A 16,436-nucleotide genomic window follows, 5' to 3' on the forward strand; every position below is an offset into this window, starting at 1 on the left:
CACTAGCTAACTAGCTAACCGCAACCCCGGATGATTACTCCTGGCTAGCGTTTCCATCCACTTTGCTTGAAGCTAGCCCGGCCAGAGCTCCTGTGCTACCACCGAAGCATACTCCTGGGCTACAATATCCGGACCCAAAACCGGTCTATCGATGTCACCGCATGAAGAGGCATAAATAGACTCACCCCATCGCGACGTCCCCCAAAGGCTAACTTTCTAGCCCTTGCTATCTGCTTGCTTGCTAATTCGGCCTGCTAACTGCTAGCTTGTTTAGCCCCGGTCCGCTAACTGCTACCTTGTTTAGCCCCGGCCTACTAACTGTTAGCTTGTTTACACAGGCCTGCTAACTGCCTGAATCGCCGCGTCCCAAACACTCACTGGACCCATATTTACTTTCAATCTCTTTTCGATTTTTAATTCGACTATACCTTCCGGTAACCTGCCTCACCCAATGTGATACGGAATCGCTATTATTTTTTATTTTTAGAACACATTCAAGAACCTCCAGAAGCTAACCAGCTAACTAGCTACAAGCTATTTAGTCATTGTTAGCCACTGCTAGTGGCTTTTACCTTCTGCACAGCCAGCCAGTTTTTTTAACCTGGATAATACTCGCCAGTCTAGCTTCCCTGCCCCATCCACCGCTGCCCACTGGACACTGATCACTTGGCTACATAGCTGATGCATGCTGGACTGTCCATTAATCACGGTACTCCATTCTGCTTGTTTATGTTTTATCTGTCGGCCCCAGCCGCACTCAGGCTCTGTGTGTAGTTAATCTGACCCTCCCTGCCTAGTCAACGCCATTTTACCTGCTGTTGTTGTGCTAGCTGATTAGCTGTTGTCTCACCTACTGTTTTAGCTAGCTCTCCCAATTCAACACCTGTGATTACTGTATGCCTCGCTGTATGTCTCTCTCAAATGTCAATATGCCTTGTACACTGTTGTTCAGGTTAGTTATCATTGTTTTAGTTTACAATGGAGCCCCTAGTTCCACTCTTCATACCCCTGATACCTCCTTTGTCTCACCTCCCACACATGCAGTGACCTCACCCATTACAACCAGCATGTCCAGAGATACAACCTCTCTCATCATCACCCAGTGCCTGGGCTTACTTCCACTGTACCCGCACCCCACCATACCCCTGTCTGCGCATTATGCCCTGAATATATTCTACCATGCCCAGAAATCTGCTCCTTTTATTCTCTGTCCCCAACGCTCTAGGCGACCAGTTTTGATAGCCTTTAGCCGCACCCTCATACTACTCCTCCTCTGTTCCGCGGGTGATGTGGAGGTAAACCCAGGCCCTGCATGTCCCCAGGCACCCTCATTTGTTGACTTCTGTGATCGAAAAAGCCTTGGTTTCATGCATGTCAACATCAGAAGCCTCCTCCCTAAGTTTGTTTTACTCACTGCTTTAGCACACTCTGCTAACCCTGATGTCCTTGCCGTGTCTGAATCCTGGCTCAGGAAGGCCACCAAAAATTCTGAGATTTCCATACCCAACTATAACATTTTCTGTCAAGATAGAACTGCCAAAGGGGGAGGAGTTGCAGTTGCAAATGCAAACTTGTTCTCAACTAGCCTACCTGGTTAAATAAAGGTGAAATATATATATATTTTTTTTAAATAAAATTTGTCGGCAGAACTAAAAAAGTGTGTGCGAGCAAGGAGGCCTAACTGGTGATCCTAACTGACCTAAGACAGGGAACTTTTACTCGGATTAAATGTCAGGAATTGTGAAAAACTGAGTTTAAATGTGTTTGGCTAAGGTGTATGTAAACTTCCGACTTCAATTGTATGTGGTATGAATCCTTCTCCTCCTGGTGAATCCAGACATAGCTATATAGTATCAGTTCTTCTCTTTCCTTGTGACTCCAGACATAGCTATATAGTATCAGTTATTCTCTTTCCTGGTGACTCCAGACATAGCTATATATTATCAGTCCTTCTCCTCCCGGAGACCCTAGACATAGCTATATAGTATCAGTTCTTCTCTTTCCTGGGGACTCCAAACATAGCTATATAGTATCAGTCCTTCTCCTCCTGGTGACTGTCTCCATTTTCCCCTTGCCTTCCCTGTCTTAGGAGTCTACTGTGATGTAGTTAAGAGTGTTCCTCTCCTCCTCTGGCGAGGACTCTTGAGTCTTTCTCTCACTCTTCTCTGGGGCCTGTCTAACTAGATAAGGCCTGTGCTGTAGCTATGCTCCCTCTACACCTCTTCCCCCCTTCTCCCTCCCTCCTTCCCTCCATCTCTGCTGCAAAGTGGCTATATGCCCTCTGTTAAAGCAAGGCTGTTGAGCCCTACAAACATGTTCAGATGTTCAGTGGCCTTAGCCTGGGTACAGTGACATATTGTAGCTCTGTCAGACAGATTCTGTCAGAGAGAGAGGGACTGTAAAGTGGGTGGGACCGTTAATGTGTGTGCTAGATAGAAGGTGGGTAAAATGTATGTGCGTATTTTATTAATTACATTAGACTTTCTAATGGCTTATGGGAAGACATATCTGTGATTGAAGTGACTGTGATATGTGGTTGTCCTTCCTAGCTATCTTTAGATGAATACAGTAACTTGGTTGCTCTGGATAAGAGCGTCTGCTAAATTACTCAAATGTAAACATGTAAGTGTAAATGTAGGGTACTGGGGGCAGGCTGCCAAATTTACCTAATCATTAAATTAATATTTTTAGAAAATATTTAATCTTACTTTTTAGAAAGGTGTAACGCTTCAAGCTTTTTATACTGAACTCTATATTGGATATGTAGAAAAGGTACTCTCATTGGGACTTGGTGTAATTAGGGTAAATTCAGCATAATGATAGTGAAGGTAATGTGTGACATCTTGTGCTGGTTATTCCATAATTACTTGGTTATTACTTTGCTATAGGGCTATCGGGAATACTTGCTTTCGAGTCAGCCCTCGTTCAACGTTAGATCACTCACATAGGATGTAGCTGAGCAGACAGATGGATCGCAGTGCAATTAAATCCCCAAGGTCATCCGTTTGATGGCGTCACACACAATGCCGTCCCTCGTACCCATTAATCTTTGTTAGCCGCACATTTGTAATGCTCTCTGTTACAAAGAAACGGAGCACTGGGATTGTCTTGCCAGCGGTCTCCCTAGAGAAAGTCTTAATTTCAGTTCCCCCCCTTTTAATTAATCAATGAAAGGGACTAATCGGAGAGGGACAAACATACATCGAGATGTGCGGGGGTAATGTCAAGGGAACCGGCGGTGCTACACTGGGCGTTCAGTGCTGCCATCGATCTGGTAATGAGGAAGAGAGAGAGTCGGAATTCAAACGCGTTGCCAGGGTGTGAATAATTAAGTGCTCCCAGTATGCAATTCACCACTTTGATGTTTTTTCTTCTTTTTTCTTTTGAAGTCTACTCCACCATATCCCTCCCCCCGAAAAAAAAAAGTTATATTTTCCCCTCAATCAAATATTTATCTGTAATGACTGATGAAGTTCAATTGAAGTTCCGTTACTTTTGCAAGGTAAATTGTCTGCTGCATTTGTCTAACCCTCCTCGCCATGAGTACGGGGAGGAAATGGAAAAGGGTCCTGGCGAGATTGAAAGAACATCATGTTCTGTAAATAAGTTACTATTAATTGATGAGTTTACGAACAGGTTCCTTACAAAAATGATATCACAATTCATGAGACATCGAAATATGCACACATAGTCACTCTACCTATGTAAAGTTGTAAACAGCATATAACAAAATTATTATAACAATTATTATAATTAGCACAGCTCAAAGTCATCATTCTCATCAATTACATAGAAACTACTCTCTATATTTTTCCTGTTTTTCAGGCATCCTCTACAAAGGCAGCGGTGAGAACCAGTTCATCTCGCTGCAGCCTCCCGTCATCTCTACAGTGATGGGGAACGGTCGGCGCCGCAGCATCTCGTGCCCCAGCTGCAACGGGCAGGCCCTGGGCAACAAGTTGCTGGCGCCAGTGGCCCTGGCGTGGGGCATCGACGGCAGCCTCTACGTGGGCGATTTCAACTACATCAGACGCATCTACCCATCGGGCAACGCCACCAGCGTCATGGAGCTCAGGCTAGTTCAGGTTCTGCATGGAATCATAATGGTGGTGCACGGTTGTTTTGTGCTGGCCCTTTGTCCCTTTAGTTCAGATATTGAGGCTTTGCATGGCTCTGTAATAGTGCACAACCTCTGACCTATTGGTTCAGACCTTTTGGCCCTCGAATTAGAGATTGATTCTTTATTTCTTCTGAGGTAATAGTGCAAAGAGGTGGTGTTTAAGACAGAGTGGGTTGCATGGATGTGAAACTCACCCATAGCATGTTGGCTGGAGTACATACAAAGCAGCATGCTGCTCACAGAGTGACAGACTAGTCTCTGTTGGCAAAGATGGTTGGCTTTGAGCAGCATGTGTAGAAGGTTGTGAGTTCAAGCCCCACTGGAGGCAGATCAAAATGGTTAAATGTTACATGATCTTGAAAGGGTGGACATCTGACATGGCTTGCGAAAGTATTCACCCCTCCCCCCTTGGCAGTTTTCCTATTTTGTTGCCTTACATCCTGGAATTAAAATAGCTTTTTTTGTGGGTTTGTATCATTTGATTAACACAACATGCCTACCACTTTGAAGATGCAAAATATATTTTATTGTAAACAAGCAAGAAATAAGACAAAAAAACTCCAAACTTGAGCGTTCATAACTATTCAACCACCCAAAGTCAATACTTTGTAGACACCTTTTGCAGCTATTACAGCTGCAAGTATCTTGGGGTATGTCTCTATAAGCTTGGCACATCTAGCCAGTGGAATTCTTCAAGGAAAAACTGATCCAGCTCCTTCAAGTTGGATGGGTTCCGCTGGTGTACAGCAATCTTCAAGTCATACCACAGATTCTCAATTGGATTGAGGTCTGGGCTTTGACAAGGCCATTCCAAGACATTTAAAGGTTTCCCCATAAACCACTCGAGTGTTGCTTTAGCAGTATGCTTAGGATCATTGTCCTGATGGAAGGTGAACCTCTGTCCCAATCTCAAATCTCTGGAAGACTGAAACAGGTTTTCCTCAAGAATTTCCCTGTATTTAGCACCATCCATCATTCCTTCATTTCTGACCAGTTTCCCAGTCCATGCCGCTGAAAAACATCTCCACTGCATGATGCTGCCACCACCAGGCTTCACTGTGGGAATGGTGTTCTCAGGGTGATGAGATGTGTTGGGTTTGCGCCAGACATAGCGTTTATCTTGATGGCCAAAAAGCTCAATTTTAGTCTCACCTGCCAGAGTACCATCTTCCATATGTTTGGGGAGTCTCCCACATGCCTTTTGGCGAACACTTTAAGCAATGGCTTTTTTTCTGGAGTGTACGGCTTAAAGTGGTCCTATGGACAGATTCTCCAATCTCCGCTGTGGAGCTTGGCAGCTTCTACAGGGTCATCTTTCGTCTCTTTGTTGCCCCTCTGATTAATGCCCTCCTTGCCTGGTCCTTGAGTTTTGTTGGGCGGTCCTCTCTTGGCAGGTTTGTTGTGGTACCATATTCTTTCAATTTTTTAATAATGGATTTAATGGTGCTCTGTGGGATGTTCAAAGTTCAGGATATTTTTTTATAACCCAACCCTGATCAGTACTTCTCCACAACTTTGTCCCTGACCTGTTTGGAGAGCTCCTTGGTCTTCATGGGGCTGCTTGCTTGGTGGTGCCCCTTGCTTAGTGGTGTTGCAGACTATGGGGCCTTTCAGAACAGGTGTATATATTCTGAGATCATGTGACAGATCATGTGACACGTAGATTGCACACAGGTGTACTTTATTTAACTAATTATGTGGCTTCTGAAGGTAATTGGTTGCACCAGATCTTATTTAGGGGCTTCATAGCAAAGAGGGTGAATACATATGCACACACCACTTTTCCGGGTAAAAAAAAAAAACTTTTTTGAAACAAGTTATTTTTTTAATTTCACTTCACCAACTTGGACTATTTTGTGTATGTCTATTACATGAAATCCAAACAAAAATCTATTTAAATTACAAGTTGTAATGCAACAAAATAGGTAAAATGCCAAGGTGGATGAATACTTTTGCAAGGCACTGAAGTGGTGTTCTTTGAACTGTGATTCAGTGGTTTTCAGAGACTATCTTCACAATGCACATGGTGGTCAGACACCTTTTAGAGTACTTGCACAGTATCAAATGTGATGGAATGGGAAAACGGACAGATTTACTATTTACAGTGCATTCTGAAAGTATTCAGACCCCTTGACTTTTTCCACATTTTGTTAAGTTACAGCCTTATTCTAAAATTGCTTAAACATTTTTTTTCCCTCATCAATCTTCACACAATACCCCATAATGACAAAGTGAAAACAGGTTTTTAGAAAAGTTTGCTTATGTAAATACCTTATTTACATAAGTAGTCAGACCTTTGCTATGAGACTCAGGTGCATCCTGTTTCCATGATTTGGAAAGGCACATATGTCTATATATGATCCCACAGTTGACAGTGCATGTCAGAGCAAATACCAAGCCATCAGGTTGAAGGAATTGTCCATAGAGCTCTGAGACAGGATGGTGTCAAAGCTCAGCTCTGGGGAAGGTTACCAAAACATTTCTGAAGCATTGAAGGTCCCCAAGAGCACAGTGGCCACATTCATTCTTAATTGGAAGAAGTTTGGAACTGCCAAGACTCTTCTTGGAGCTGGCCGCCTGGCAAAACTGAGCAATCGGGGTAGAAGGGCAATCGGGGTAGAAGAACCCAGTAGTCACTCTAACAGAACTCCAGAGTTCCACCGTGGAGATGGGAGAACCTTCCAGAAGGACAACCGTCTCTGCAGCACTTCACCAATCAGGCCTTTATGGTAGAGTGGCCAGACGGAAGTCACTCTTCAGTAAAAGGCACATGACAGCCCACTTTGCCAAAAGGCACCTAAAGGACTCTCAGACCATGAAACAAGATTCTCCGGTCTGATGAAAACAAGATTGAACTCTTTGGCCTGAATACCAAGCATCACATCTGAAGGAAACCATGCACCGACCCTACGGTGAAGCATGGTGGTGGCAGCATCATGCTGTGGGGATGTTCTTCAAGAGCGGGGACTGGGAGATTAGTCAGGGCCAAGAGAAAAATGAACGAAGCAAAGTACAGAGAGAACCTTGATGAAAACCCCTTCCAGAGCGTTCAGGACCTCAGACTGGAGGACGATTCACCTTCCAATAGGACAACGACCCTAAGCACACAGCCAAGACAACGCAGGAGTTTCTTTGGGACAAGTCTCTGAATGTCCTTGAGTGGCCCAGCCAGAGCCCGGACTTGAACCCGATCGAACATCTCTGGAGAGACCTGTAAATGGCTGTGCAGCGATGCTCCCCATCCAACCTGACAGAGCTTGAGAGGCTCTGCAGAGAAGAATGGGAGAAACTCCCCCAAATACACGTGTGCCAAGCTTGTAGAGTCATACCCAGTAAGACTCAAGGTTGTAATCACTGCCAAAGGTGCTTCAACGAAGTACTGAGTAAAGGGTCTGAATACTTATTTAAACATGATATTTAAGTTCTCTTTTTAAGACATTTTCTAAAAAATCTAAAAACCCGCTTTGTCATTATGGGAAATTGTGTGTAGATTGACGAGGGTGGAAACAATTGAATCAATTGTAGAATAATAACAACACAATGTGAAAAAATTCAAGGGGTCTGAATACTTTCCGAATGCACCATAATGTGGAATCTATACTATATCCTTTACAATTAGAGAAAGACTCCATGTCTTTTGCCATGTAATTGAGATGATTTAGGCTGATTTGCCAAGTTGGCCTCAATCACCAATAAGCTTCATTTTGCCAATTGGCAGACTCCGAAACAGCAGATGTTGATTAGAATGAAAGCTGTTTTACAGCCAGGGCTACTTACAACAAAGCTTATGAAATCTGTCTACCAAGAGGCTACAGTTGATGTGTCTATCTTTTAAAATCAATTTGATGACCCTGGCCCACATATTGCAAACACCAGTGATTGCACTTCAGTCTTCAGTATAGAAGACATCCCCACAAATCAAACAACATTCACAACCGCCTTGCCTGTTCATTATGTTTCAAGACATTCTCTTATAGGTGCATGGAGAACGTTAAGCCAACATGATTGAATTGCTCAATATAAGAAATTGTTGTCTTTTCTATCATTAATGTGATGACAATTATTTGATGAAATCAATTAACTACATTTAATTATTACGCAATTCAATTAATCATATAACAATTAATTAAGTAGTAATCTTGGGGCACCGTGGAAGAAGTGTATTTAACGAGTTACCGTTTTCCGAATGAACTCTTAAAGATATAAAGATCTCTTACATTTCAGTCATCAGTCAGTCATTAAATTAATTGTTACCTTCTATCAGTCTCATTCTGAATGTCGCAAAACTCTTGGATATCTGCACAAACCCTAGCATAAATGATGAATCAGCGATATACAAATTGGCTTAATTATTTATAATCACACAGAATTACATAAACACACAAACAGGATAACTTACACATTGATTACTACACAATGACACAACTACACAATGAAAAGTCCTTAGTGGACTGACCCGATATGATGGCTTGGTAGACAATGGAAAGGGGTGGGGACAGATAAAGTGCCGTAAAGACAGAATGGACCAACTACATACAGTTGATAACTACGCTCATGGAAATGCTAATAGTTTGCACACGAACGGCCGCTCATTCGAAAATAATTGCAATGTACATATTTACACTTGTATGTCTTGTCGTCTCTCTCTGTTGAAATTGCACGGTCCATTTTCTTTGGAGAGTAATTCATTAGAAGTCTCTGGTTGTGTTCCGTCAGACGTACCAATGGTCATTTGATAGGGAAATGTTCAATGTCCTTCTCTCGTCTTCGATTGAGTTTCTTAGACTATTTTACATATACAGCTGCAGACTGAATGTGTAGTCTTTAGTTTTGTAGATTTCTTAACCATTTGTAACGTATTCAGCTGGCGCTGCACATAACTAGTCTTTAGGGTGGTAGCCATTTAAATTGCATGTAGCTACAGCTCCATGCTCCCAAAAGGGCAAGTCATGACAAACTGTATAATGCATGTATTTACAGGTCACTGACAAATAAAGGAAATACAGCTTCAATGCCCCTTGGCATGCATTCTACAAGTGTCTGGAGGGATGTGACACCATTCTTCCACAGGCAATTCCATAATTTGGTGTTTTGTTGATGGTGGTGGAAAACGCTGTCTCGGGCACCGTGCCAGAATCTCCCATAAGTGTTCAAATTGGTTGAGATCTGGTGACTGAGACGGTCATGGTTAATGGTTTACATTGTTTTCATGCTCATCAAACCATTCAGTGACCACTCGTGCCCTGCGGAGGGGCGGTATTGTCATCCTATGCGGGCATAGCCATGGTAGACAAAATAATATCCTTCCCACCATTTATATACATGGCTAAGGATTGCTTAATTTAAGGCTGCAATCCCGTTAACTGGATCGATATGACAACAGCCAGTGAAAGTGCAGGGCGGCAAATTCAAACAACAGAAATCTCATAATTAAAATTCCTCATACATACTGTTTTTCAAACATACCATTTTATACCGTTTTAAAGGTAATCTTGTTGTTAATCCCATCACAGTGTCCGATATCAAATAGGCTTTACAGCACCACAAACGATTATGTTAGGTCACCACCAACTCACAGAAAAATTCAGCCATTTTTCCAGCCAAAGAGAGGAGTCACAAAAAGCACAAATAGTGATATAATTATTCACTAACTTTTGATGATCTTCATCAGATGACACTCATAGGACTTCATGTAACACAATACATGTATGTTTTGTTTGATAAAATTCATATTTATATTTAAAAAATCTCAGTATACATTGGCACGTTACGTTCACTAGTTCCAAAAAGATCCGGTGAAATTGCAGAGAGCCACATCATTTTACAGAAATACTCATTATAAATGTCGATAAATACAATTGTTAGACATGGAAATATAGATATACAGTGGGGCAAAAAAGTATTTAGTCAGCCACCAATTGTGCAAGTTCTCCCACTTAAAAAGATGAGAGAGGCCTCATCTTACAGGCCTCTCTTATCTTTTTAAGTGGGAAAACTTGCACAATTAGTGGCTGACTAAATACTTTTTTTGCCCCACTGTACCTCTCCTTAATGCAACCACTGTGTCAGATTTAAAAAAAACTTTACGAAAAAAGTAAACCATGCAATAATCTGAGACGGCGCTCAGAAAAAAAAAGAAAAACTATCCACCATGTTGGAGTCAACAGAAATCAGAAATAAAATTATAAATATTCCCTTACCTTTGATGATTTTCATCAGAATGCACTCCCAGGAATCCTAGTTCCACAATAAATGTTTGTTTTGTTCGCTAATGTCCATTATTTATGTCCAAGTAGCTACTTTTGTTAGCGCGTTTCGTACACAGATCCAAACGCTCGTGCAGGTCCAGCCGAACTTTAAAAAGTTATATTACAGGTCGAAGAAACTTGTTAAACTAAGTATAGAACCAATCTTTAGGATGTTGTTATCATAAATCTTCAATAACGTTCCAGCTGGAGAATTCCTATGTTTGTAGTAAAGTCATGGAACGCAGGTCGCTATCATGTGAAATGCGTGACCATTACCTGGCTCTCTGCCAGACCACTGACTCAAACAGCTCCCATCCGGCTCCACATCACAGCAGAAGCCTCAGTCAAGTTTCTAAAGACTGTTGACATCTAGTGGAAGCCTTAGGAAGTGCAAAATAACCAATATCCCACTGTGTATTCAATAGGGGCTGGGTTGAAAATCGACCAACCTCAGATTTTCCACTTCCTGTTTGGATTTTTTCTCAGGTTTTTGCCTGCCATATGAGTTCTGTCATACTCACAGACATAATTCAAACAGTTTTAGAATCTTCAGAGTTTTTTATATCCAATAATAATAATAATATGCATATATTAGCAACTGGGACTGAGGAGCAGGCTGTTGACTCTGGGCACCTTTCATCCAAGCTACTCAATACTGCCCCTGCAGCCATAAGAAGTTCATTTACTCAGAAACTCCACCTGTGTGTGAGCACCTGATTTCAACATACTGTACTTTGTATCCCTCATTTACTCAAGTGGTTTCTTTATTTAGGTAGATATCTGTAAGCAAGTCCCAACCTGGCTTCTCAACCTGGCATGCCCCAACGATTTGGATTTTGGATATAAAGTCTTTATTTAGATATGGAGCTGTATAACAAGTGGCAAGATCAATATTCCGATACTCAGTTGTTAGTGCTGAGGGATTAACATACATTTTGGTCAATTTGGATGAACTGTGTGATGTAGTAAGGAGTTGTAGGTTCCAACAGGCCAATATTCTACATAGTTTAGCAAAGAAAACATGGTAATTAACTACAATTACCATAATCCATAGAGATGATAATTTGGGACGAAATAAAAAAGTTACGCAATAAAACAAATGTGATATACACAACAGCTGAAAATGTTTTATTTAAGTAAAGTAATGTGAATAAATGGTGGTTAATTACCTACAATGACCATAATCTGTGTTACAGCGTTCAAAATAATCTAAACCGAAAAAAAAAAAACGTGATGTACTAAGGAGTTGTATTTTCCAACAGGCCAATATTCCACATAGTTCAGTGCATGAAACGTGGTAATTAACTACAATGACCATAATCCCTTGCACGCTTACATATGTCTGTGTTTCTTTTATGCCTGCTCCGTAAAAGAGACCAAGGAATGCGCGATCGATAGGGAAAGAGAGCAGTTGCTTTCACGACATATCTCTCCTTGAAAATACCTGATCTAAGTGATTGATAGTTGGTATTCAGCAGTCATAAAAGTATTCCTTATTTACTTTGAAGAACTTCTAAAATAGTGATTTTGTCAGACAGCATAGGCAGCAGCTCTATAGAGATGATGACTTGGAATGAAATAATAGTCATCAAATAAAACAAATGTAATATACACATCAACTGAAATATTTTATTAAAGTAAAGCAGTGTGAATAAATTATGCTTAATAAATGATAAGCGGCAGACACTACCATTATTGGATTTGAATTAATTGTGAGAATGCATTAAACACAACAGTGTTGCTACGGCATTTAATGTTTAAAAAATAATAATCTAAATTGAAAACGGTTGTCCTTGTTTAAATAATCGAACCGAAACTGATTTGACCTCAAAAAGAATGAATCGCTCAGCACTATTGGTGATTTGAATGGAGAAAAAAGCAGTGGTGTAATGGCCCAATGCATTCCCTTGTGGGGGAGTTTTTTATATTGTCCCCTCTGTGAGTTATGGGTGTAGGGTTTAACTCCACAACATATATTCTCCCCTCGGTGAGTTATGGGTGCAGGGTTTAACTCCAAGACATAGTCACTCCTCCTTTTCCCCCTTCTCCTTTCTGCACAACAAATCTTCATTGTCTGCTCCTTTTTTATGGTGTTTTTCCTAGACTTTTAAGTCACACACTTTTACGGTCTCTCTTTGTCTTTCTCTTCTCTGCTTCCTTCCTTTCTTCCCACCCTAAGAAATAAAGATTTTAGACACAGGTAGGTGTATGATGGTGCAATTCTGTCACTGTCTTTCTGTGTGTTAAGAATGAATATATTTTTTTATGAACATATGTTTATGGTAAATTGATAAGCCATTAAGGCATTATTTAATCATCTGGTTTGGCTCATAAAGGTGTCCAGTTTTATAACCACACTCTCTAATGTAACATGACTTTTTTTCACTGTGTTTAATGCATTCTCACATTTATTTTAACACACTCACATTATTCCATTCATAAGTGTCAAAGGCTTACAGTATTGACTAATGTACCATTAAACATAAGAACACTTACTGGGGCTATCTTCATTGCCAGATTGTTAAACAAGTTCTAACCACATTCAACAGCTTATGTTTCAGGCTTATCATTGGCCTCCGAGCACACAGATGAGTTGTGTCTTCCTCAGTTGGAAAGAGTTGACCTTTTGATATGTCAATGTGCAATGTGTCATTTAGTCATGTAAGAGGATTATGGGTAACTGGCTTGGAACATTTTTAATGTAATTGCCTTTGACAAAAGATAAAAATTCAACAGTCAATACTACTATACTTGCTGTATGTTGATGGCATATAGCGCCCTACATAGAAAATGATTAATTCTGTTCTTACATTGGATGATTTTTTCATAATAGCAGCAAGCCTTGAAGACATCTCTCCTAACTCATTCTGAAGGAGCCCGACACATTTTGAGGCATTCAAAATGAATGCAAATAAGCACAACCCGACGAAATGCCATTCAGTTGTTGACTGTCATTAACATAAACACTTCATTCTATATTTACTACAGGCTTCCCCGCGCAGGGGAGTGATGACGGTTAAAATAATCTGACACACTTGATGTTGTCGCTGCCGCTTTGTCATACTCAAACCCACTCCAATCATATCCTGTTAAATTCTCGGACTCTTTTCCTTGACTGTCAAACCTATTCCCCACCCGTTTGTTATGCAAAAATACTCACAAGCTTAATTGGGCATTCACAATGACAAAGTCACAAACAGATACAGAGGCTCCTTTTTCTGGGGTCATTATCATTCTAAATGTCAAATTATCTTTCTGTTATTTAGGAAAAACACCGTTAAATTCAACAAAGGAAAACATGTAAAGCGTTGATTATTTTTGGATTGTTCATAAAAACACCTTTTAAACAAGTTTATTTTGAGATTGTTCATATTGCGGCAATCACAGTAACCACCATTATTTCCTCAATCCTAGTAACAACCCTGCTCACCGCTATTACCTGGCCACCGACCCAGTGACTGGGCAGTTGTATGTGTCCGACACCAACTCGCGGAGGATCTACCGGCCCAAGGTCCTGACGGGGATCAAGGAACTGCAGAGTAACGCGGAGGTGGTGGCAGGGACCGGGGAGCACTGTCTGCCCTTTGACGAGACCCACTGTGGGGATGGGGGCAAGGCCACGGAGGCCCTGCTCACTGGGCCAAAAGGTAGGACCTGAGCCAACATTAGTCTGTTCCCTCCAGGGTTTGCCAATTCCGCTCCTGGAAAACTCCTGGGTGTAAAGGCTGCAGGCTTTTGTTCCAGCCCTGCAGTAAAACATTTGATTAGAACACAATTAGCTGAATTGGATGTGCTACCGCAGGGCTGAAATTGAATCCTGCAAAGCTTTCAAAAGATTGGTGATTCACAGCACAAAATATGTTTTAGAAGTAATGTGTTATCCCTTTTCACCAGGTCAGAAAATGTTTACACAAGGGTAACTGGCAGTAAATGTAAAATGCACATAAAATCAGTAGTGGATTCAGACGTGTCAGGTGAACTATTATGTCCTCACCTTTGGTCTAATAATTTCCTCATAATCTCCAGTGTTCTCTTTCAATTGCTACCATGGTCATGCATATGCTTTTTAAAGTTCTTCTGTTTCAATTTGGCCCTATCCATATAGGCAAATTTCCACGAGCATAAGGGGTTAAGAAGTCATGGATTATTAGTTTGTCTGGTGTGTGCCAGTCTTTAAAGTCCCCCCTAATGGCCCAGTTTAGACTGCATTTAAAAGAGTGGGTTTGACTGAAGGGAGTCTGGGAGGGAGTGACTCTAACTATGAAATGGGAGGAGGTAGAGGCTGGGGGAAAGATGGCAGATGGCTGGGGTTTTCTTTTCCAGACGTTTGCTGAAATATGCTCAAATGTGACACTTTTCATCTGTCTGAATTTCCCCTCCGACTCCCAGAATGCATTGGTGGTCCCTCAGCTCTTTAATGTTTCAGTAGCCAGGCAATCTTTGTGCAGACCTACATGTAGCCACAGGTCAAACCAAAGCACTCACCTATAAAAATAAATCATAAAAAAATAAACTGATTTAGAAGCTATTAAATCTGATAAAGGCAGAATGTATACCAATTCCTCACCTATTGTGATCTACTTTTCTCACCCTGTTGAGTTTAAAAACCAACCACAGTGTGTTTACACCAGCGTTTTATAGCGCTTATTGAAAAAATAAATGGAAATGTACGAGAGGTTTAATTGAAATCCTATAGGCACTGCTCTCTGTTAGGAGCCCACAATAACATGATGAGATGTGAAGTGTGCCATGGTTGCTAATGTATTTTCCCTGTGTGGGACAAATTACTACGGCAAGCACTCTCTCCTCGCACAGAAAGTTGGAACCCTCAGCCGACACTCAATCAGTCGGGCAATTTTGCCCACCGTCGTAACCATGGCAACCGCCTGTCGTTCACCCGTTTCGTCTAAAATTGGCCCTAGCCGTCATTTCCCCACGCCCACCCATTTCACAGATAGAGTGAAGAGGGTTGATGATTGTTGGGTGTTGGAGCTGCAATTTAAGGGAAAAAAGTCACGCTCATTGACACTGTACCAATGAGTTCTGTTTTTAGAGGTGGGATATGGCGGGATGCGCGGTGCCAGGCACACATACAGTAGAGATACAGCCTTTCCCACTTCACCCTGAGAAATTATTCAATAGCAGGAAAGCAGGCGGTTGAATTATTGAAGGATGTGCTTTTTGCAGTGACCTGAATAATGGGAAGCCAAACTCGACACATGTATCCGTCGTGTTCTGTCCACAGAGTCATGGAAGCAGAAAGAACTTCACATTTCCCACATCTGACACATCTATCATCTGCCTTTCTTTTATTCCCACCTTCCACCCTTTTGCCTCGACAGGTATCGCTGTGGACAAGAATGGACTGATATATTTTGTGGACGGCACCACGATCCGGAGAGTTGACCAAAGCGGCATCATATCCACACTCCTGGGCTCCAATGACCTCACGTCGGCACGCCCCCTGACCTGTGACATCAGCATGGACATCAATCAGGTGACTGTCAGATTACCAGTCAGGTCTCCCTCAAGCCTGTTCGGTCCTCAAGTCAGTTCCCATAGGGCTCACATCACAGCGCCACCTTGTGGTTCTCTTCCTGCCCATCTATGAGTCACTCAGTCCGGAGTGTTACATGTCAGTCTCTTTAGGATTCTGAGATCGCAAATATATATATTTTTATCAAGGGCATGCCAATTTGACCAATCATCGCACTATTACTGCATAAAACCATCAAATCTCTGCAATATTAGCGCATTAAACTGTCTGATTACCACACTACAAAAAGAAGGTTAGCATAAAATGGTTCAATCAAGCCATTTTTGTGACAATTTGGACAAAATCATTGCATATTGCCATGCAAAATATAAAATATGCTGCAGTAAAATCAAGCAATTATGACCGCAGCGAACCCCCAAAACTGCCATGAAATCATGATAATGGAAGTACTTACACAGTTAAATAATACACCTTTGGGCATGGTTATCTCAGGGGAAGAAAATACATTAGAAGGCATTGTATTGTGGTTTAAGGACCTCTATCTTTCAAGTTGCTGAGGCTTATTGTTGGG

The 16,436-nt window shown here is 41.5% G+C and overlaps 1 protein-coding gene across 3 annotated transcripts in view; it reads left to right on the forward strand.

The window, feature by feature from the left end:
* Positions 1 to 16,436, forward strand: part of si:dkey-237h12.3 (teneurin-3) — a 165,036-nt gene that overhangs the window by 131,642 nt on the left and 16,958 nt on the right. For all 3 annotated transcript variants that reach the window (XM_036943050.1, XM_036943051.1, XM_036943052.1), the window contains 3 exons: positions 3,826 to 4,075; positions 13,783 to 14,015; positions 15,711 to 15,865. In XM_036943050.1, the coding sequence (XP_036798945.1) occupies positions 3,826 to 4,075; positions 13,783 to 14,015; positions 15,711 to 15,865 (638 nt within the window). The remainder of the gene's footprint in view (positions 1 to 3,825; positions 4,076 to 13,782; positions 14,016 to 15,710; positions 15,866 to 16,436) is intronic.

The sequence above is a fragment of the Oncorhynchus mykiss genome, chromosome 14 (assembly GCF_013265735.2).
Source record: "Oncorhynchus mykiss isolate Arlee chromosome 14, USDA_OmykA_1.1, whole genome shotgun sequence".
Lineage (NCBI taxonomy): Eukaryota > Metazoa > Chordata > Actinopteri > Salmoniformes > Salmonidae > Oncorhynchus > Oncorhynchus mykiss.